This window comes from Coloeus monedula (assembly GCF_965178545.1).
Source record: "Coloeus monedula genome assembly, chromosome: 1".
Classification (NCBI taxonomy): domain Eukaryota; kingdom Metazoa; phylum Chordata; class Aves; order Passeriformes; family Corvidae; genus Coloeus; species Coloeus monedula.
In genome coordinates, this window is record NC_138781.1 from 160,088,602 (window position 1) to 160,112,442 (window position 23,841).

The window sequence follows — 23,841 nt, forward strand, 5'->3', positions numbered from 1 at the left end:
AAAATTCCCTAAAAAACCTCCTGAAAATTCCCTAAAAAAATCCTCAAAATTCCCTAAAAAAAAAATCCCTGCAAATTCCCTAAAAACCCCTGAAAATTCCCAAAAACCCCCTCAAAATTCCCTAAAAAAAAACCCTGAAAATTCCCTAAAAAACCCCTGAAAATTCCCTAAAAACCCCCTGAAAATTCCCTAAAAAAACCCCCTCAAAATTCCCTAAAAGTACCCCTAAAAATTCCCTAAAAAACCCCTGAAAATTCCCTAAAAACCCCCTGGAAATTCCCAAAAACCCCCTCAAAATTCCCTAAAAAAATCTCCTGAAAATTCCCTAAAAAGGACCCCTGAAAATTCCCTAAAAAACCTCCTGAAAATTCCCTAAAAAAATCCTCAAAATTCCCTTAAAAAAAATATCCCTGCAAATTCCCTAAAAACTCCTGAAAATTCCCAAAAACCCCCTCAAAATTCCCTAAAAAAAATCTCCTGAAAATTCCCTAAAAAGGACCCCTGAAAATTCCCTAAAAAAACCCTGAAAATTCCCTAAAAACCCCCTGAAAATTCCCTTAAAAAACCCTGAAAATTCCCTAAAAACCCCCTGGAAATTCCCAAAAAACCCCTCAAAATTCCCTAAAAAAACTTCCTGAAAATTCCCTAAAAAAATCCTCAAAATTCCCTAAAAAAAAAAAAATCCCTGCAAATTCCCTAAAAACCCCTCAAAATTCCCTAATAAAACCCTGAAAAATCCCTAAAAACCCCTCAAAATTCCCTAATAAAACCCTGAAAAATCCCTAAAAACCCCTCAAAATTCCCTAAAAAAACCCTGAAAATTCCCTAAAAAGTACCCCTGAAAATTCCCTAAAAAAACCCTGAAAATTCCCTAAAAACACCCCTGAAAATTCCCTAAAAAACCCCTGGAAATTCCCAAAAACCCCCTCAAAATTCCCTAAAAAAACTTCCTGAAAATTCCCTAAAAAAAATCCTCAAAATTCCCTAAAAAAAAATCCCTGCAAATTCCCTAAAAACCCCTGAAAATTCCCAAAAACCCCCTCAAAATTCCCTAAAAAAATCTCCTGAAAATTCCCTAAAAGGACCCCTGAAAATTCCCTAAAAAACCCCTGAAAATTCCCTAAAAAAAACCCCTGAAAATTCCCTAAAAAAAACCCTGAAAATTCCCTAAAAAAACTTCCTGAAAATTCCCTAAAAAAAATCCTCAAAATTCCCTAAAAAAAAATCCCTGCAAATTCCCTAAAAACCCCTGAAAATTCCCAAAAACCCCCTCAAAATTCCCTAAAAAACCTCCTGAAAATTCCCTAAAAAAATCTCCTGAAAATTCCCTAAAAAAAACCCTGAAAATTCCCTAAAAAAACTTCCTGAAAATTCCCTAAAAAAAATCCTCAAAATTCCCTAAAAAAAAATCCCTGCAAATTCCCTAAAAACCCCTGAAAATTCCCAAAAACCCCCTCAAAATTCCCTAAAAACCCCCTGGAAATTCCCAAAAACCCCCTCAAAATTCCCTAAAAAACCTCCTGAAAATTCCCTAAAAAAATCCTCAAAATTCCCTAAAAAAAAATGTCCCTGCAAATTCCCTAAAAACCCCTGAAAATTCCCAAAAACCCCCTCAAAATTCCCTAAAAAAATCTCCTGAAAATTCCCTAAAAAAAACCCTGAAAATTCCCTAAAAGGACCCCTGAAAATTCCCTAAAAACCCCCTGGAAATTCCCAAAAACCCCCTCAAAATTCCCTAAAAAACCTCCTGAAAATTCCCTAAAAAAATCCTCAAAATTCCCTTAAAAAAAATATCCCTGCAAATTCCCTAAAAACCCCTGAAAATTCCCAAAAACCCCCTCAAAATTCCCTAAAAAAACTTCCTGAAAATTCCCTAAAAAAAATCCCTGCAAATTCCCTAAAAAAAAATCCCTGCAAATTCCCTAAAAACCCCTGAAAATTCCCAAAAACCCCCTCAAAATTCCCTAAAAAATCTCCTGAAAATTCCCTAAAAAAAACCCTGAAAATTCCCTAAAAGGACCCCTGAAAATTCCCTAAAAAACCCCTGAAAATTCCCTAAAAAAAACCCTGAAAATTCCCAAAAACCCCCTCAAAATTCCCTAAAAAACCTCCTGAAAATTCCCTAAAAAAATCTCCTGAAAATTCCCTAAAAAAAACCCTGAAAATTCCCTAAAAACCCCTGGAAATTCCCAAAAACCCCCTCAAAATTCCCTAAAAAAACTTCCTGAAAATTCCCTAAAAAAATCCTCAAAATTCCCTAAAAAAAATCCCTGCAAATTCCCTAAAAACCCCTGAAAATTCCCTAATAAAACCCTGAAAAATCCCTAAAAACCCCTCAAAATTCCCTAATAAAACCCTGAAAAATCCCTAAAAACCCCTCAAAATTCCCTAAAAAAACCCTGAAAATTCCCTAAAAGGACCCATAAAAATTCTCTAAAAGCCCCTCAAAATTCCCTAAAAACCGCCCAAAATTCCCTAAAAACCCCTCAAAATTCCCTAAACCCCCCAGGCTCCTGCCCCTGCAGCCTTTATGCCAAGGCCCTCTCCAGCTCTGCTGGAAAAACCTCTGGAAAAGGCCCTGGAAGGGGCTCGGGGCTCTCCTGGAATTCCCCGGCTCATTCCCAGCTCATTCCCAGCTCATTCCCAGCTCATTCCCAGCTCATTCCCAGCTCATTCCCGGCTCATTCCCGGCTCATTCCCAGCTCCCTCATCCCGGGATTCTCATCCCACCTGTGCCAAGAATTCCCTCCCTAATCCCACCCTTCCAGCCCATTCCCGTCATTCCCATTGTCCTCGTCATTCCCATCATTCCCATTATTCATTCTCATCATTCCCGTTTTTTATTCCCATCATTCCCATCATTTATTCCATTATTTGTTCCCATCATTCCCTTTATTCCCGTTATTTATTCCCATTACTTTCTCCCGTCATTCCCATTATTTATCCCCATTATTCCCATCATTTATTCCATTATTTATTCCCATCATTCCCATTATTTATCCCCATCATTCCCATCATTTTTCCATTCTTTATTCCCAATATTCCCATCATTCCCATCATTTCCATTATTTATTCCCATCATTCCCATCGTTTTTCCATCATTTATTCCCGTCATTCCCATTATTCCCTTTATTCCCATTATTTATTGCTATTATTTATTCCCATCCTTCCCATCATTCCCATTATTTTTTCCCATCATTCCCGTCATTTATTCCATTATTTATTCCCATCATTCCCATTTATTCCCGTTGTTCTCATCATTCCCATCATTCCCATTATTTATTCCCATCATTCCCATCGTTTTTCCATTATTTATTCCCATTATTCCCTTTATTCCCTTTATTCCCATTATTTATTCCTATTATTTATTCCCATCCTTCCCATCATTCCCATCATTTTTTCCCATCATTCCCATTATTTATTCCATTATTTATCCCCATCGTTCCCATCGTTTCTCCATTATTTATTCCCGTCTTTCCCTTTATTCCCTTTATTCCCATCATTTATTCCCATTACTTTTTCCCATCATTCCTATCATTTATTCCACTATTCATTCCCATCATTCCCATTATTTATCCCCATTATTCCCATCATTTTTCCGTTATTTATTCCCATCATTCCCATCATTCCCGTCATTCCCATTATTCCTGTTATCCCCATAATTGATTCCCATCATTCCCATTATTCCCATTATTTATTCCCAGCATTCCCATCATTTATTCCATTATTTATTCCCATCATTCCATTTATTCCCATCATTTATTCCCATTACTTTTTCCCATCATTCCCATCATTTATTCCCTTTATTCCCATAAATTATTGCCATTATTTTTTCCCACTCTTCCTGTCATTTATTCCATTATTCATCCCCATCATTCCCATCATTTATTCCATTATTTATTCCCATCATTCCCATTATTTATTCCCATCGTTCCCATTTATTCCCATTCTTCCCATCATTCCCATCATTCCCATTATTTATCCCCATTATTCCCATCATTTTTCCATTATTTATTCCCATTATTCCCATCATTCCTGTTATTTATTCCATTTTTTATCCCTATCATTCCCATTATTTATCCCCATCATTCCCATTATTTATTCCCATCGTTCCCATTTATTCCCATTCTTCCCATCATTCCCATCATTCCCATTATTTATTCCCATCATTCCCATCGTTTTTCCATTATTTATTCCCATTATTCCCTTTATTCCCTTTATTCCCATTATTTATTCCTATTATTTATTCCCATCCTTCCCATCATTCCTATCATTTTTTTCCATCATTTCCATCATTTATTCCATTATTTATTCCCATCATTCCCATTTATTCCCATTGTTCTCATCATTCCCATCATTCCCATTATTTATCCCCATTATTCCCATCATTTTTCCATTCTTTATTCCCTTTATTCCCATCATTCCCATCATTCCCATTATTTATCCCCATAATTGATTCCCATCCTTCCCATCATTCCCATTATTTTTTCCCATCATTCCCATCATTTATTCCCATCATTCCCATTATTTATTCCATTATTTATCCCCATCATTCCCATCGTTTCTCCATTATTTATTCCCGTCATTCCCTTTATTCCCTTTATTCCCATCATTTATTCCCGTTACTTTTTCCCATAATTCCTATTATTTATTCCACTATTCATTCCCATCATTCCCGTTATTTATCCCCATTATTCCCATCATTTTTCCGTTATTTATTCCCATCATTCCCATCATTCCCATCATTCCCATTATTCCTGTTATCCCCATAATTGATTCCCATCATTCCCATCATTTATTCCCATCATTCCCATCATTTATTCCATTATTTATTCCCATCATTCCATTTATTCCCATAATTTATTCCCATTACTTTTTCCCATCATTCCCATTATTTATCCCCATCATTCCCTTCGTTTTTCCATTATTTATTCCTGTTATTCCCATCATTCTCTTTATCCCCATCATTCCCATCATTTATTCCCTTTATTCCCATAATTTATTCCCATTATATTTTCCCACTCTTCCTGTCTTTTATTCCATTATTTATTCCCATCATTCCCATTATTTATTCCCATCGTTCCCATCATTCCCATTATTCATCCCCATCATTCCCATCATTTATTCCATTATTTATTCCCATCATTCCCATTATTTATTCCCATCGTTCCCATTTATTCCCATTCTTCCCATCATTCCCATCATTCCCATTATTTATCCCCATTATTCCCATCATTTTTCCATTATTTATTCCCATTATTCCCATCATTCCCATTATTTATTCCATTTTTTATCCCTATCATTCCCATTATTTATCCCCATCATTCCCATCATTCCCATTATTTATTCCCATCATTCCCATCGTTTTTCCATTATTTATTCCCATTATTCCCTTTATTCCCATTATTTATTCCTATTATTTATTCCCATCCTTCCCATCATTCCCATCATTTTTTCCCATCATTCCCATCATTTATTCCATTATTTATCCCCATCATTCCCATTGTTTCTCCATTATTTATTCCCGTCTTTCCCTTTATTCCCATCATTTATTCCCATTACTTTTTCCCATCATTCCTATCATTTATTCCACTATTCATTCCCATCATTCCCGTTATTTATCCCCATTTTTCCTATCATTTTTCCGTTATTTATTCCCATCATTCCCATCATTCCCATTATTTATTCCCATCATTCCCATCATTTATTCCATTATTTATTCCCATCATTCCATTTATTCCCATCATTTATTCCCATTACTTTTTCCCATCATTCCCATTATTTATCCCCATCATTCCCTTCGTTTTTCCATTATTTATTCCTGTTATTCCCATCATTCTCTTTATCCCCATCATTCCCATCATTTATTCCCTTTATTCCCATAAATTATTGCCATTATTTTTTCCCACTCTTCCTGTCTTTTATTCCATTATTTATCCCCATCATTCCCATTATTTATTGCCATCGTTCCCATCATTCCCATTATTCATCCCCATCATTCCCATCATTTATTCCATTATTTATTCCCATCATTCCCATTATTTATTCCCATCGTTCCCATTTATTCCCATTCTTCCCATCATTCCCATCATTCCCATTATTTATCCCCATTATTCCCATCATTTTTCCATTATTTATTCCCATTATTCCCATCATTCCCATTATTTATTCCATTTTTTATCCCTATCATTCCCATTATTTATCCCCATCATTCCCATCATTCCCATTATTTATCCCCATTATTCCCATTATTTATTCCCATCATTCCCTTCGTTTTTCCATTATTTATCCCCATCATTCCCATCATTCCCATCATTTTTCCATTCTTTATTCCTGTTATTCTCATCATTCCCTTTATTCCCATCATTCCCATCATTCATTCCCATCATTCCCATTATTTAGTCCCATTATTCTCATTTATCTCCGTCATTCCCATCATTCCCATTTATCCCCATCATTCCCATCATTCCCATCATTTATTCCCATCATTCCCATCATTTTTCCATTCTTTATTCTCGTTATTCCCATCATTCCCATTATTCATTCCCATTATTCCCGTTACTCATCCCCATCATTCCCATCATTCCCATCATTCCCATCATTCCCATCATTCATTCCCATTATTCCCATTTATCCCCATTATTCCCATCATTCCCATTGCTTATTCCCATCATTCCCATCATTCCCATCATTCCCATTATTCCCATTATTTGTCCCCATCATTCCCATCATTCCCATCATTTATCCCCATCATTCCCATCATTTTTCCATTCTTTATTCTCGTTATTCCCATCATTCCCTTTATTCCCATCATTCCCATCATTCATTCCCATTATTCCCATTTATCCCCGTTATTCCTGTCATTCCCATTGCTTATTCCCATCATTCCCATCATTCCCATCATTCCCATCATTTATTCCCATCATTCCCATCATTTTTCCATTCTTTATTCTCGTTATTCCCATCATTCCTATTATTCATTCCCATTATTCCCATTAGTCATCCCCATCATTTATTCCCATCATTCCCATCATTCATTCCCATTATTCCCATTTATCCCCGTTATTCCCGTCATTCCCATTGCTTATTCCCATCATTCCCATCATTCCCATTATTTATCCCTATCATTCCCATCATTCCCATTATTTATTCCCATCATTCCCATCATTTTTCCATTCTTTATTCTCGTTATTCCCATCATTCCCATTATTCATTCCCATTATTCCCGTTACTCATCCCCATCATTCCCATCATTCCCATCATTCCCATCATTCCCATCATTCATTCCCATTATTCCCATTTATCCCCATTATTCCCATCATTCCCATTGCTTATTCCCATCATTCCCATCATTCCCATCATTCCCATTATTCCCATTATTTGTCCCCATCATTCCCATCATTCCCATCATTTATCCCCATCATTCCCATCATTTTTCCATTCTTTATTCTCGTTATTCCCATCATTCCCTTTATTCCCATCATTCCCATTATTCCCATCATTCCCATTATTCCCATTTATTCCCATCATTCCCATTATTCCCATCATTCCCATTACTCATTCCCATCATTCATTCCCATCATTCTCATTACTCATTCCCATCATTCCCATTATTCCCATTTCTCATCCCCATCATTCCCACCATCCATTCCCGTCCTTCCCGCCCCTCATTCCCGCTTTTCCCCAGGAGCAGCCCGGTGATCCGGATCAAGGAGGAGCCTCCCAGCCCCACGCCCAGCCCGCACGTGGACGAGCCCAACCCCGCCAATCCCGGGAATTCCGGGAATTCCGGGAACGCCGCGCCGGGAGCCGAGACCCCCCTGTCCCCTTCCACCTTCATCGACTCCATCCTGCGGGAAAACGAGCCCGGAGCCGCTCCCGGCAATCCCCAATCCCAGGAAAAGTGCCTGAGCGTCGCCTGCCTCGACAAGTGAGCGCCGGCAATTCCCGGGATTCCCGGGAATCCGGGATGGGGCTCCCATGGGTCGGGATTCCCGGGATTCTGGGATGGGGCTCCCATGGGTTGGGATTCCCGGGAATCCGGGATGGGGCTCCCTGGGTTGGGATTCCCGGGATTCTGGGATGGGGCTCCCATGGGTTGGGATTCCCGGGAATCCGGGATGGGGCTCACCAGGGTTGGGATTCCCGGAATTCCAGGATGGGGCTCCCTGGGTTGGGATTCCCGGAATTCCTGGGATGGGGCTCCCCTGGGTTGGGATTCCTGGGATTCCGGGATGGGGCTCCACTGGGTTGGGATTCCCAGGATTCCCAGAATTCCGGGATGGGGCTCCCCTGGGTTGAGATTCCTGGGATTCCCACATTTCGGGATGGGGCTCCCCTGGGTTGGGATTCCTGGGATTCCCGGGATTCCTGGGATGGGGCTCCCCTGGGTTGGGATTCCTGGGATTCCCACATTTCGGGATGGGGCTCCCCTGGGTTGGGATTCCCAGGATTCCCGGGATTCTGGGATGGGGCTCCGCTGGGTTGGGATTCCCGGAATTCCCGGGATTCTGGGATGGGGCTCCCTTGGGTTGGGATTCCCGGAATTCCGGGATGGGGCTCCCCTGGGTTGGGATTCCCAGGATTCCCGGGATTCTGGGATGAGGCTCCCATGGGTTGGGATTCCTGGGATTCCCGGGATTCTGGGATGAGGCTCCCATGGGTTGGGATTCCCAGGATTCCCGGGATTCTGGGATGGGGCTCCCCTGGGTTGGGATTCCCGGGATTCCCAGGATTCTGGGATGGGGCTCCCTGGGTTGGGATTCCTGGAATTCCTGGGATGGGGCTCCCCTGGGTTGGGATTCCTGGGATTCCCGGGATTCTGGGATGGGGCTCCCCTGGGTTGGGATTCCCGGGATTCTGGGATGGGGCTCCCTGGGTTGGGATTCCCGGAATTCCAGGATGGGGCTCCCCTGGGTTGGGATTCCCGGGATTCTGGGATGGGGTTCCCCTGGGTTGGGATTCCCAGGATTCCCGGGATTCTGGGATGGGGCTCCCCTGGGTTGGGATTCCCGGGATTCTGGGATGGGGCTCCCTTGGGTTGGGATTCCCGGAATTCCGGGATGGGGCTCCCTTGGGTTGGGATTCCCGGAATTCCAGGATGGGGCTCCCCTGGGTTGGGATTCCCGGGATTCCGGGATGGGGCTCCCATGGGTTGGGATTCCTGGGATTCCGGGATGGGGCTCCGCTGGGTTGGGATTCCCAGGATTCCCGGGATTCCGGGATGGGGCTCACCAGGGTTGGGATTCCCAGGATTCTGGGATGGGGCTCCCTGGGTTGGGATTCCCGGAATTCCAGGATGGGGCTCCCCTGGGTTGGGATTCCTGGGATTCCCGGGATTCTGGGATGGGGCTCCCCTGGGTTGGGTTTCCTGGGATTCCCGGGATTCTGGGATGGGGCTCCCCTGGGTTGGGTTTCCTGGGATTCCCGGGATTCTGGGATGGGGCTCCCCTGGGTTGGGTTTCCTGGGATTCCCGGGATTCTGGGATGGGGCTCCCATGGGTTGGGATTCCTGGGATTCCGGGATGGGGCTCCCCTGGGTTGGGATTCCTGGGATTCTGGGATGGGGCTCCCCTGGGTTGGGATTCCTGGGATTCCGGGATGGGGCTCCACTGGGTTGGGATTCCCAGGATTCCCGGGATTCTGGGATGGGGCTCCCTGGGTTGGGATTCCAGGAATTCCAGGATGAGGCTCCCTTGGGTTGGGATTCCCAAGATTCCCGGGATTCCGGGATGGGGCTCCTCAGGAGGGCTCCCCTGGGTTGGGATTCCCGGGATGCTCACAGGCAGGGAAGAGGGCGACATTCCCGGAATTCCCATTCCTGGGGGGAGCAGAGGGAGGGGGGGAGTTGGGGTTGCCCTTGGAATTCCGGCCCCGCTTCCCTTGGGATATCCCAGATCCCTTTCCCTCCCCAATGTCCCAGCCCCGATGCCGATCCCGGCCCTGATCCCAGCCCCAATCCCAGCCCCAATCCCAGCCCCAATCCCGATCCCAGCTCCAATCCCAATCCCAGCCCTGATCCCAGCCCAGATCCCAATCCCAGCCCCGATCCCAGTCCCATTCCCTGCCCATTCCCGCCCCAATCCCGCTTTCCCTGCCCATTCCCACCCCGATCCCGCTGTTCCCTGCCCATTCCCACCCCGATCCCACTTTCCCTGCCCATTCCCACCCAATCCCGTGCCCATTCCCACCCCGATCCCGCTTTCCCTGCCCATTCCCACCCCAATCCCGCTTTCCCTGCCCATTCCCACCCAATCCCGTGCCCATTCCCACCCAATCCCGTGCCCATTCCCACCCCGATCCCGGTTTCCCTGCCCGTTCCCAGCCCTGATCCGGCTGTTTGGGGCCGTTCCCAGCAGGAATGAGCTGAACGAGCACCTGGACACGATCGACTCCAGCCTGGACAATCTGCAGGCGCTGCTGAGCTCGCACGGCTTCAGCGTGGACAGCGCGCTGCTGGACGTGAGCTCCGCCATTCCCGATTCCCGGCATTCCCAAATTCCCAGCGTTTACCAATTCCCAGAATTCCCAAATTCCCCGGTTCCCGGTGTTCCCAATTCCCGGCAGTCCCAAATTCCCAGCATTTACCAGTTCCCAGAATTCCTCAAATTCCCCGGTTCCCGGTGTTCCCAATTCCAGGCATTCCCCAATTTCCGGTGTTCCCACTTCCCGGCGCTCCCAATTCCTGGAATTCGCAATTCCCAGAATTCCCAAATTCCCTAATTCCCGGTGTTCCCAATTCCCGGCGTTCCCGGGTTCCTGGTGTTCCCAATTCCCGGCATTCCTGGGTTCCTGGTGTTCCCAAATTCCCAGCATTCCCGGGTTCCCGGTGTTCCCAATTCCCGGCATTCCTCAAATCCCAGCATTTCCCAATTCTCAGAATTCCCAAATTCCCCAATTCCCAGCATTCCCGGGTTCCCGGTGTTCCCAATTCCCGGCATTCCCAAATTCCCAGCATTTCCCAATTCCCAGAATTCCTAAATTCCCCAGTTCCCGGTGTTCCCAATTCCCGGCATTCCCAAATTCCCAGCGTTTCTCAATTCCCAGAATTCCCCAAATTCCCCAATTCCCGGTGTTCCCAATTCCCAGCGTTCCTGGGTTCCTGGTGTTCCCAAATTCCCAGCGTTTACCAATTCCCAGAATTCCCAAATTCCCCAGTTCCTGGTGTTCCCAATTCCCGGCATTCCCAAATTCCCAGTGTTTACCAATTCCCAGAATTCCCCAAATTCCCCAATTCCCGGCATTCCCAAATTCCCAGCATTTCCCAATTCCCAGAATTCCTAAATTCCCCAGTTCCCGGCGTTCCCAATTCCCGGTGTTCCCAATTCCAGGCATTCCCCAATTTCCGGTGTTCCCACTTCCCAGCATTCCCAATTCCTGGAATTCGCAATTCCCAGAATTCCCAAATTCCCTAATTCCTGGTGTTCCCAATTCCCAGCATTCCTGGGTTCCTGGTGTTCCCAAATTCCCAGCATTCCCGGGTTCCCGGTGTTCCCAATTCCCGGCATTCCCCAAATCCCAGCATATCCCAATTCTCAGAATTCCCAAATTCCCCAATTCCCAGCATTCCCGGGTTCCCGGTGTTCCCAATTCCCGTCATTCCCAAATTCCCAGCATTTCTCAATTCCCAGAATTCCCCAAATTCCCCAATTCCCGGTGTTCCCAATTCCCGGCGTTCCTGGGTTCCTGGTGTTCCCAAATTCCCAGCGTTTACCAATTCCCAGAATTCCCAAATTCCCCAGTTCCTGGTGTTCCCAATTCCCGGCATTCCCAAATTCCCAGTGTTTACCAATTCCCAGAATTCCCCAAATTCCCCAATTCCCAGCAGTCCCAAATTCCCAGCATTTCCCAATTCCCAGAATTCCTAAATTCCCCAGTTCCCGGTGTTCCCAATTCCCAGCGTTCCCGGGTTCCCGGCGTTCCCAATTCCCGGTGTTCCCAATTCCAGGCATTCCCCAATTTCCGGTGTTCCCACTTCCCAGCGCTCCCAATTCCTGGAATTCGCAATTCCCAGAATTCCCAAATTCCCTAATTCCCGGTGTTCCCAATTCCCGGCATTCCCAAATTCCCAGCATTTCCCAATTCCCAGAATTCCTAAATTCCCCAGTTCCCGGTGTTCCCAATTCCCAGCATTCCCGGGTTCCCGGTGTTCCCAATTCCCGGCATTCCCAAATTCCCAGCGTTTCTCAATTCCCAGAATTCCCCAAATTCCCCAATTCCCGGTGTTCCCAATTCCCGGCGTTCCTGGGTTCCTGGTGTTCCCAAATTCCCAGCGTTTACCAATTCCCAGAATTCCCAAATTCCCCAGTTCCTGGCGTTCCCCAATTCCCAGCGTTCCCCAATTCCCGGTGTTCCCAATTCCCAGAATTCCCAAATTCCCCAATTCCCGGCAGTCCCAAATTCCCAGCATTTACCAGTTCCCAGAATTCCTCAAATTCCCGGGTTCCCGGTGTTCCCAATTCCCGGCATTCCCAAATTCCCAGCATTTCCCAATTCCCAGAATTCCTAAATTCCCCAGTTCCCGGTGTTCCCAATTCCCAGCATTCCCGGGTTCCCGGTGTTCCCAATTCCCGGCATTCCCAAATTCCCAGCGTTTCTCAATTCCCAGAATTCCCCAAATTCCCCAATTCCCGGTGTTCCCAATTCCCAGCGTTCCTGGGTTCCTGGTGTTCCCAAATTCCCAGTGTTTACCAATTCCCAGAATTCCCCAAATTCCCCAATTCCCGGCAGTCCCAAATTCCCAGCATTTACCAGTTCCCAGAATTCCTCAAATTCCCAGGTTCCCGGTGTTCCCAATTCCCGGTGTTCCCAATTCCAGGCATTCCCCAATTTCCGGTGTTCCCACTTCCCAGCATTCCCAATTCCTGGAATTCGCAATTCCCAGAATTCCCAAATTCCCTAATTCCCGGTGTTCCCAATTCCCGGCGTTCCCGGGTTCCTGGTGTTCCCAATTCCCGGCATTCCTGGGTTCCCGGTGTTCCCAATTCCCGGCATTCCTCAAATCCCAGCATTTCCCAATTCTCAGAATTCCCAAATTCCCCAATTCCCAGCATTCCCGGGTTCCCGGTGTTCCCAATTCCCGGCATTCCCAAATTCCCAGCGTTTCTCAATTCCCAGAATTCCCCAAATTCCCCAATTCCCGGTGTTCCCAATTCCCAGCGTTCCTGGGTTCCTGGTGTTCCCAAATTCCCAGCGTTTACCAATTCCCAGAATTCCCAAATTCCCCGGTTCCCGGTGTTCCCAATTCCCGGCATTCCCAAATTCCCAGTGTTTACCAATTCCCAGAATTCCCCAAATTCCCCAATTCCCGGCAGTCCCAAATTCCCAGCATTTACCAGTTCCCAGAATTCCTCAAATTCCCCGGTTCCCGGTGTTCCCAATTCCCGGTGTTCCCAATTCCAGGCATTCCCCAATTTCCGGTGTTCCCACTTCCCAGCGTTCCCAATTCCTGGAATTCGCAATTCCCAGAATTCCCAAATTCCCTAATTCCCGGTGTTCCCAATTCCCGGCATTCTTGGGTTCCTGGTGTTCCCAAATTCCCAGCATTCCCGGGTTCCCGGTGTTCCCAATTCCCGGCATTCCTCAAATCCCAGCATTTCCCAATTCTCAGAATTCCCAAATTCCCCAATTCCCAGCATTCCCAGGTTCCCGGTGTTCCCAATTCCCGGCATTCCCCAATTCCCAGCATTTCCCAATTCCCAGAATTCCTAAATTCCCCAGTTCCCGGTGTTCCCAATTCCCAGCATTCCCAGGTTCCCGGTGTTCCCAATTCCCGGCATTCCCAAATTCCCAGCGTTTCTCAATTCCCAGAATTCCCCAAATTCCCCAATTCCCGGTGTTCCCAATTCCCGGCGTTCCTGGGTTCCTGGTGTTCCCAAATTCCCAGCGTTTACCAATTCCCAGAATTCCCAAATTCCCCAATTCCCGGCGTTCCCCAATTCCCAGCGTTCCCCAATTCCCAGAATTCCCAAATTCCCCAGTTCCCGCTGTTCCCAATTCCCGGCATTCCCCAAATCCCAGCATATCCCAATTCTCAGAATTCCCAAATTCCCCAATTCCCAGCATTCCCGGGTTCCCGGTGTTCCCAATTCCCGGCATTCCCAAATTCCCAGCATTTCTCAATTCCCAGAATTCCTAAATTCCCCAGTTCCCGGTGTTCCCAATTCCCAGCATTCCCAGGTTCCCGGTGTTCCCAATTCCCGGCATTCCCAAATTCCCAGCGTTTCTCAATTCCCAGAATTCCCCAAATTCCCCAATTCCCGGTGTTCCCAATTCCCGGCGTTCCTGGGTTCCTGGTGTTCCCAAATTCCCAGCGTTTACCAATTCCCAGAATTCCCAAATTCCCCAATTCCCGGCGTTCCCCAATTCCCAGCGTTCCCCAATTCCCAGAATTCCCCAAATTCCCCAATTCCCGGCATTCCCAAATTCCCAGCATTTCCCAATTCCCAGAATTCCTAAATTCCCCAGTTCCCGGTGTTCCCAATTCCCAGCGTTCCCGGGTTCCCGGTGTTCCCAATTCCAGGCATTCCCCAATTTCCGGTGTTCCCACTTCCCAGCGTTCCCAATTCCTGGAATTCGCAATTCCCAGAATTCCCATATTCCCTAATTCCCGGTGTTCCCAATTCCCGGCATTCCCCAATTCCCAGCATTTCCCAATTCCCAGAATTCCTAAATTCCCCAGTTCCCGGTGTTCCCAATTCCCAGCATTCCCGGGTTCCCGGTGTTCCCAATTCCCGGCATTCCCAAATTCCCAGCGTTTCTCAATTCCCAGAATTCCCCAAATTCCCCAATTCCCGGTGTTCCCAATTCCCAGCGTTCCTGGGTTCCTGGTGTTCCCAAATTCCCAGTGTTTACCAATTCCCAGAATTCCCCAAATTCCCCAATTCCCAGCAGTCCCAAATTCCCAGCATTTACCAGTTCCCAGAATTCCTCAAATTCCCAGGTTCCCGGTGTTCCCAATTCCCGGTGTTCCCAGTTCCCGGCATTCCCCAATTTCCGGTGTTCCCACTTCCCAGCGTTCCCAATTCCTGGAATTCGCAATTCCCAGAATTCCCAAATTCCCTAATTCCTGGTGTTCCCAATTCCCGGCATTCCTGGGTTCCTGGTGTTCCCAAATTCCCAGCATTCCCGGGTTCCCGGTGTTCCCAATTCCCGGCATTCCCCAAATCCCAGCATATCCCAATTCTCAGAATTCCCAAATTCCCCAATTCCCAGCATTCCCGGGTTCCCGGTGTTCCCAATTCCCGGCATTCCCAAATTCCCAGCGTTTCTCAATTCCCAGAATTCCCCAAATTCCCCAATTCCCGGTGTTCCCAATTCCCGGCGTTCCTGGGTTCCTGGTGTTCCCAAATTCCCAGCGTTTACCAATTCCCAGAATTCCCAAATTCCCCAATTCCCGGCGTTCCCCAATTCCCGGTGTTCCCAATTCCCAGAATTCCTCAAATTCCCCGGTTCCCAGTGTTCCCAATTCCCAGCGTTCCCCAATTCCCAGAATTCCCCAAATTCCCCAATTCCCGGCAGTCCCAAATTCCCAGCATTTACCAGTTCCCAGAATTCCTCAAATTCCCCGGTTCCCGGTGTTCCCAATTCCCGGTGTTCCCAATTCCAGGCATTCCCCAATTTCCGGTGTTCCCACTTCCCAGCGTTCCCAATTCCTGGAATTCGCAATTCCCAGAATTCCCAAATTCCCTAATTCCCGGTGTTCCCAATTCCCGGCATTCCTGGGTTCCTGGTGTTCCCAAATTCCCAGCATTCCCGGGTTCCCGGTGTTCCCAATTCCCGGCATTCCCCAAATCCCAGCATTTCCCAATTCTCAGAATTCCCAAATTCCCCAATTCCCAGCATTCCCGGGTTCCCGGTGTTCCCAATTCCCGGCATTCCCAAATTCCCAGCGTTTCCCAATTCCCAGAATTCCCCAAATTCCCCAATTCCCGGTGTTCCCAATTCCCGGCGTTCCCCAATTCCCGGCGTTCCCCAATTCCCAGTGTTCCCAATTCCCAGAATTCCCAAATTCCCCAATTCCCGGCATTCCCAAATTCCCAGCATTTCCCAATTCCCAGAATTCCCAAATTCCCCAATTCCCAGTGTCCCCAATTCCCAGCATTCCCCAATTTCCGGTGTTCCCACTTCCCAGCATTCCCAATTCCTGGAATTCGCAATTCCCAGAATTCCCAAATTCCCTAATTCCTGGTGTTCCCAATTCCCAGCATTCCTGGGTTCCTGGTGTTCCCAAATTCCCAGCATTCCCGGGTTCCCGGTGTTCCCAATTCCCGGCATTCCTCAAATCCCAGCATTTCCCAATTCTCAGAATTCCCAAATTCCCCAATTCTCAGCATTCCCGGGTTCCCGGTGTTCCCAATTCCCGGCATTCCCAAATTCCCAGCATTTCCCAATTCCCAGAATTCCTAAATTCCCCAGTTCCCGGCGTTCCCAATTCCCAGCATTCCCGGGTTCCCGGTGTTCCCAATTCCCGGCATTCCCAAATTCCCAGCATTTCCCAATTCCCAGAATTCCTAAATTCCCCAGTTCCCGGCGTTCCCAATTCCCGGTGTTCTCAATTCCCGGCATTCCCCAATTCCCGGCGTTCCCAATTCCCGGCGTTCCCAGTGTTCCCCGATTCCCGGCGTTCCATTTTTATCCCTGGAATTCCCACTGGGACCATCCCAGGATCCATTCTCTGGTTGGGTTTATCCCTGGAATTCCCACTGGGACCATCCCAGGATCCATTCCCTGGGTGGGTTTATCCCTGGAATTCCCACCGGGACCATCCCAGGATCCATTTTTATCCCAGGAATTCCCACCGGGACCATCCTGGGATCCATTTTTATCCTGGGAATTCCCACTGGGACCATCCCAGGATCCATTCCCTGGTTGGGTTTATCCCGGGAATTCCCACCGGGACCATCCCAGGATCCATTTTTATCCCGGGAATTCCCACCGGGACCATCCTGGGATCCATTCCTTGGTCAGGTTTATCCCGGGAATTCCCACTGGGAATATCCCAGGATCCATTTTTATCCCTGGAATTCCCACTGGGACCATCCCAGGATCCATTCTCTGGTTGAGTTTATCCCGGGAATTCCCTCCGGGACCATCCCAGGATCCATTTTTATCCCAGGAATTCCCACTGGGACCATCCCGGGATCCATTTTTATCCCTGGAATTCCCACTGGGACCATCCCAGGATCCATTCTCTGGTTGGGTTTATCCCGGGAATTCCCACCGGGACCATCCCAGGATCCATTTTTATCCTGGGAATTCCCACCGGGACCATCCTGGGATCCATTCCTTGGTCAGGTTTATCCCGGGAATTCCCACTGGGAATATCCCAGGATCCATTTTTGTCCCGGGAATTCCCACTGGGAATATCCCAGGATCCATTCCCTGGGTGGGTTTATCCCGGGAATTCCTGGATCAGGATGGGTTTATCCCTGGAATTCCCACCGGGACCATCCCAGGATCCATTTTTATCCCTGGAATTCCCACTGGGACCATCCCAGGATCCATTCCCTGGGTGGGTTTATCCGTGGAATTCCTGGATCAGGGCGGGTTTATCCTGGGAATTCCCACTGGGAATGTCCCTGGAATTCCTGGATCAGGATGGGTTTATCCCTGGAATTCCCACCGGGACCATCCCGGGATCCATTTTTATCCCAGGAATTCCCACTGGGACCATCCCAGGATCCATTCCCTGGTTGGGTTTATCCTGGGAATTCCCACTGGGACCATCCCGGGATCCATTTTTATCCCAGGAATTCCCACCGGGACCATCCCGGGGTCCATTCCCTGGCTCCCAGCGCATCTCTCCCGGGAATTCCGCCCTTCCCGGTGTCCCATTCCCGCTTTTCCCCTGCAGCTCTTCAGCCCGTCCATGGCGGTGCCGGACGTGACCCTGCCGGACCTGGACAGCAGCTTGGCCAGTGTGAGTTCAGAATTCCCGGGATTCTCTTGGAATTCCGGCCGGAGGGAGGCGGCTTTGGGGAATTCCCGGCGGGAACAATCCCAGTGAACCCCTCCCCCCCCGAAAAAATGAGGGGAAATCCCAGATTTTCCAGCCCTTGGGAAGCTCGGGAAGGGACCTGGAAGCTGCTCCGGGATCTTCCCATTTCCCATCCCAACATCCCGGATTTCCCCGGGAAAATCCTTGGATTGGAGGCCCGAAATTCCCTGGAAAGCTGATCCCAAATCCCGGCCCGGGAATGTCCCCGGGGAGGCTCCAGAATCCCAGGATTTGGGTCCTTTGCCCGGAGATTCCAAGAGGAGATTCCAGGGGGTGGGAACGGGGGAGATCCCAGGGATCTGCCGGTGCCATTCCCGAGGGTTTTCCCGAAGGAAAAGCTCCTTTGGAATCCTCCTTTGGGATCCACTCCTGGAAGGTGGGAGAGGCGCCCGGAGCAGCTCGGGAATTCCCGATCCCACGGGATGGGGGGGAGGGTTGGGGCCGGGAAGAGCCGGAATCCAGAGGGGAAATTTGGGATCGCGGCCGGGATCAGGATCAGGGCTGGGATTGGGATCGGGGCCGGGATCGGGATCGCGATCGAGGCCAGGATTGGGATCTGGGCTGGGGTTGGGATTGGGGCTGGGCTTGGGATCGGGGCTGGGATCGGGATCGAGGCCGGGATCAGGATCGGGGCTGGGATTGGGATCAGGGCTGGGATCAAGGCCAGGATTGGGATCAGGGCTGGGGTTGGGATTGGGGCTGGGATTGGGATTGGAGCTGGGATTGGGGCTGGGATCAGGATCGAGGCCAGGATCAAGGCTGGGATCAGGGCTGGGATTGGGATTGGGGCTGGGATTGGGATTGGGGCTGGGATCAGGACGGGGATCAGGATCGAGGCCAGGATCAAGGCTGGGATCAGGGCTGGGATTGGGATCAAGGCCAGGATTGGGATCGGGGTGGGGATCAGAGCTGGAGTCGGGATCAGGGCTGGGATCGGGATCGGGGTGGGGATCGGGATCAGGGTTGGGATCAGAGCTGAGATCTGGATCAGGGCTGGGATCAGAGCTGGGATCGGGGCTGGGATTGGGATCAGGATTGGGGCCAGGATCGGGGCCGGGATCGGGGCCGGGATCGGGATCGAGGCCAGGATCAGGATCGGGGCTGGGATTGGGATCAAGGCTGGGATCAGGATCTGGGCTGGGATTGGGATTGGGATCAGGATCGGGATCGGGGCTGGGATTGGGATCAGGATTGGGGCCAGGATCGGGGCCGGGATCGGGGCCGGAATCGGGATCAGGGCCGGGGCCGGGATCGGGATCAGGGCCGGGATCGGGATCAGGGCCGGGGCCGGGATCGGGATCAGGGCCGGGATTTACTCCGGGAACACCCCCGGTGTCCGAGGAATGCAGAACCATCCCTGGCTCATTCCCAGGCTTTCCCTCTCCTGGATAATTCCCAGGAACATTTGGGATGAGCAGGAGCTGAGGTTGGGATTTCTCCCTCGGCTCCCGGGGCATTCCCGGGGTTGGGAGCAGCGGCTTCGGAATCCCTAAAAAAAAAAAAACCCTTGGAATAAACGCGAATCATTCCCGGAATTCCGGCAGATCCAGGATCTCCTCTCGTCCCAGGAGCAGCAGAAGCCAACGGAGACCGAGGCCGGCACGGGGGACTCCGGTATTCCCACTGGAATTCCCCTCTGGAATGAGGGACGGGGCTGGAAAAGAGGGATTGGGATGGGGATCGGGGTCTGGGAAAAAAAGGATCGGGATTGGGATCGGGGTCTGGAAGAAGAGGGATCGGGATTGGGATCGGGGTGTGGGAAAAGAGGGATCGGGATTGGGATTGGGGTCCGGAAAAAGAGGGATCGGGATTGGGATTGGGGTGTGGGAAAAGAGAGATCGGGATTGGGATCGGGGTGTGGGAATTGGGACCGGGATTGGGATCAGGGTCTGGGAAAAGAGAGATCGGGATTGGGATCGGGGTGTGGGAAAAGAGGGATCGGGATTGGGATCGGGGTCCGGAAAAAGAGGGATCGGGATTGGGATTGGGGTCCGGGAATTGGGACCGGGATTGGGATTGGGCCCAGGAAAAAAGGGATTGGGATTGGGATCAGGGTCCAGGAAGTGGGACCGGGATTGGGATCGGGGTGTGGGAATTGGGACTGGGATTGGGATTGGGGTGTGGGAAAAGAGGGATCGGGATTGGGATTGGGGTCCGGAAAAAGAGGGATCGGGATTGGGATCAGGGCCCAGGAAAAGAGGGATTGGGATTGGAATCGGGGTCCGGGAATTGGGACCGGGATTGGGATCGGGGTGTGGGAATTGGGACCGGGATTGGGATTGGGGTCTGGGAAAAGAGGGATCGGGATTGGGATCGGGGTGTGGGAAAAGAGGGATCGGGATTGGGATTGGGGTCCGGAAAAAGAGGGATCGGGATTGGGATTGGGGTCCGGGAATTGGGACCGTGATTGGGATTGGGGTCTGGGAAAAGAGGGATCGGGGTGTGGGAAAAGAGGGATCGGGATTGGGATCAGGGTGTGGGAAAAGAGGGATCAGGATTGGGATCGGGGTCTGGGAATTGGGACTGGGAATCCCACGGGAATCCCAAAGGGCGCGGCTGGAACGGGGCTGCTCCACCCGGGAATGGGCCCGGGCCCGGCCGGAGATCCCGGGGGAGGGGGATCTGTGGGATCAATGGGATCCATGGGATCCTTGGGATCGGGATTGAGGTGGGATAATGGGATTGGGATGGGATCCATGCGATTGGGATCCATGGGATTTGGATTGGGATTGGGATTGGGATGGGATTCCTAGGACTGGGATCCATGGGATTGGGGATGGGATCCATGGGATGGGATCCATGGGATGGGATTTGGATTGGGGTTGGGATGGGATCCATGGGATTCACATTGGGATCGGGATTGAGGTGGGATAATGGGATTGGGATGGGATCCATGGGACTGGGATCCATGGGATGGGGATCGGATCCACGGAATTGGGATGGGATCCATGATACTGAGTTTGGGATCCTTGGGATTGGGATTGGGATGGGATCCATGGGATGGGATGGGATCCGGATTGAGGTGGGATAATGGGATTGGGATGCGATCCATGGGACTGGGATTGGGATTGGGATTGGGATTGGATCCATGGGATGGGATCCATGGGATCACAATGGGATCCATGGGATTAGGATCCATGGGATGGGATGGGATTGGGATTGAGTTGGGATAATGGGATTGGGATGGGATCTATGGGATGGGATTGGGTGGGATGGGATCCGTGGGATGGGGTTGGATAGGATAATGGGATTGGGATTGGGATGGGATCCATGGGATGGGATAATGGGATTGGGATTGGGATGGGATCCATGGGATGGGATAAGATGGGATCCATGGGATGGGATGGGATAATGGGATTGGGATTGGGATGGGATCCATGGGAAGGGATGGGATAATGGGATTGGGATTGGGATTGGGATCCATGGGATGGGATGGGATAATGGGATTGGGATTGGGATGGGATCCATGGGATGGGATGGGATCCATGGGATGGGATGGGATAATGGGATTGGGATTGGGATGGGATCCATGGGATGCGAGGGCCCTTCCCACCCAAACTGTCCTGGGATTCCAGCGCGGAGCTGGGACATTCCCTGCTGCCCATCCCGGACCTTCCCTGCCCATCCCCCAATCTCATTCCCCAAATCCCAATCCCCCATTCCCAATCCTAATTCCCAATCCCCCATTCCCATTCCCAAATCCCAATCCCCCATTCCCACCTTCCCAATCCCCCATTCCCACCTTCCCAATCCCCCATTCCCATTCCCAATCCCCCATTCCCAATCCCAATCCCAATCCTCCATTCCCAATCCCCCATTCCCAATCCCCCATTCCCAATCCCCCAATCCCATTCCCAATCCCCCAATCCCAAACTCCCAATCCCAATCCCCCATTTCCAATCCCCCATTCCCAATCCCAATCCCCCATTCCCAATCCCCCATTCCCAATCTCCTATTCCCAATCCCCCATTCCCATTCCCAATCCCCCATTCCCAATCCCAATCCCCCAATCCCAATCTTCCATTCCCAATCCCCCATTCCCAATCCCAATCCCCCATTCCCAATCCCCCAATCCCATTCCCAATCCCCCAATCCCAATCCCCCATTCCCAATCCCAATCCCCCATTCCCAATCCCCCAATCCCATTCCCAATCCCCCAATCCCAATCCTCCATTCCCAATCCCACCTTCCCAATCCCCATCCCCTATTCCCAATCCCCCATTCCCAATCCCAATCCCCCATTCTCAGTCCCCCGTTCCCAATCCCAGTCCCACATTCCCAATCCCCCATTCCCATTCCCAATCCCAATCCCCCATTCCCAATCCCACCTTCCCAATCCCCCATTCCCAATACCCCATTCCCAATCCCCCAATCCCAATCCCCCCCAATCCCTTTCCCCCATTCCTAATCCAATTCCCCCATTCCCAATTCCCCCATTTCCAATTCCCCATTCCCAATCCCAATTCCCAATGGTCTATTCCCAGTTCCCAATCCCACATTCCCAATCCCCCGTTCCCAATCCCACATTCCCAATCTCCCATTCCCAATCCCCCAATCCCAATCCCCCCAATCCCATTCCCCCATTCCCAATCCCATTCCCCCATTCCCAATCCCCATCCCACATTCCCAGTCTCACAATCCCAATCCCCCATTCCCATTCCCCCATTCCAAATCCCCCATTCCCACTCCCAATTCCGTATTCCCAATCCCCCATTACCATTCCCAATTTCCGATTCCCATTTCCCCATTCCCAATCCCAATTCCCAATCCCTGTTTTCCAGGGAGGCAGCTGGTGCCCTGCACGGTTCAGCCGCTGTTCCCAGTGGATTATCCCAATCCCCCATTCCCAATCCCCCATTCCCAATCCCAATCCCAATTCCCAATCCCTGTTTTCCAGGGAAGCAGCTGGTGCCCTGCACGGTTCAGCCGCTCTTCCTGGTGGATTCCAGCGCCGTGGACGTCGGATCCGGGGATCTTCCCATCTTTTTCGAGCTGGGGGAGGGGCCGTGCTTCCCGGACGGCGACGAATATCCCGAGGAGTATCCCGAGGAGTATCCCGAGGATCCCGCGCTGCTGCCGGGCCCGGAGCCGCCCACGCCCAAGGACCCGGCCGTGTCCTAAGGCCGGGAGCGGGACAAGGACAGGGACAGGACCGGGAAAAGGACCCGGAAAAGGATCTGGAAAAGGACCCGGAAAAGGACCCGGAAAAGGACCGGGAAAAGGACCGGGAAAAGGACCGGGAAAAGGACCGGGAAAAGGGAAGCGACTCCTCCTGCTTCGCACAGACCCCGGAGCCGCCGCTCCCCACGGAGCATCCCGGGGAATCCTGGAGCATCCCTGGAGATCGTGGATGGGTTCCCAAGGGATTCCGGAGCATCCTGAAGGATCCCAGAGGACCCCGAAGGGATTCCGGAGCATCCTGGAGGATCCCGGGAGATCCCGGAGCATCCCAGAGCATCACAAGGGATTCCAGAGCATCCTGGAGCATCCCGGAGGATCCCAAGGGATCCCAGAGCATCCTGGAGGATCCTGGGAGATCCCAGAGCATCACAAAGGATTCCAGAGCATCCCAGAGCATCCTGGAGCATCCCGGAGGATCCCAAGGGATCCCAGAGCGTCCTGGAGGATCCCGGGAGATCCCAGAGCATCCCAGAGCATCACAAGGGATTCCAGAGCATCCCAGAGAATCCCGGAGCATCCCAGAGGACCCCAGGAGATCCTGGGGAATCCTGGAGGATCCCGGGAGATCCCGGAGCATCCCAGAGTATCCCGGAGCATCTCAGAGAACCCCAGGAGATCCCGGAGCATTCCAGAGAATCCCGGAACGTCCCAGAGGATCCCAA

The 23,841-nt window shown here is 50.1% G+C and overlaps 1 protein-coding gene across 3 annotated transcripts in view; it reads left to right on the forward strand.

The window, feature by feature from the left end:
- The window catches only part of HSF1 (heat shock transcription factor 1), a 79,724-nt gene extending 56,587 nt beyond the window's left edge, over positions 1 to 23,137 (forward strand). For 2 of the 3 annotated variants that reach the window (XM_082284769.1, XM_082284771.1), the window contains 5 exons: positions 7,688 to 7,930; positions 10,356 to 10,461; positions 17,855 to 17,920; positions 19,543 to 19,612; positions 22,896 to 23,137. In XM_082284769.1, the coding sequence (XP_082140895.1) occupies positions 7,688 to 7,930; positions 10,356 to 10,461; positions 17,855 to 17,920; positions 19,543 to 19,612; positions 22,896 to 23,119 (709 nt within the window). In that variant the 3' untranslated portion in view covers positions 23,120 to 23,137. The remainder of the gene's footprint in view (positions 1 to 7,687; positions 7,931 to 10,355; positions 10,462 to 17,854; positions 17,921 to 19,542; positions 19,613 to 22,895) is intronic. The other variant, XM_082284770.1, reaches the window with a different exon arrangement.
- The last annotated feature ends 704 nt before the right edge of the window (positions 23,138 to 23,841 follow it).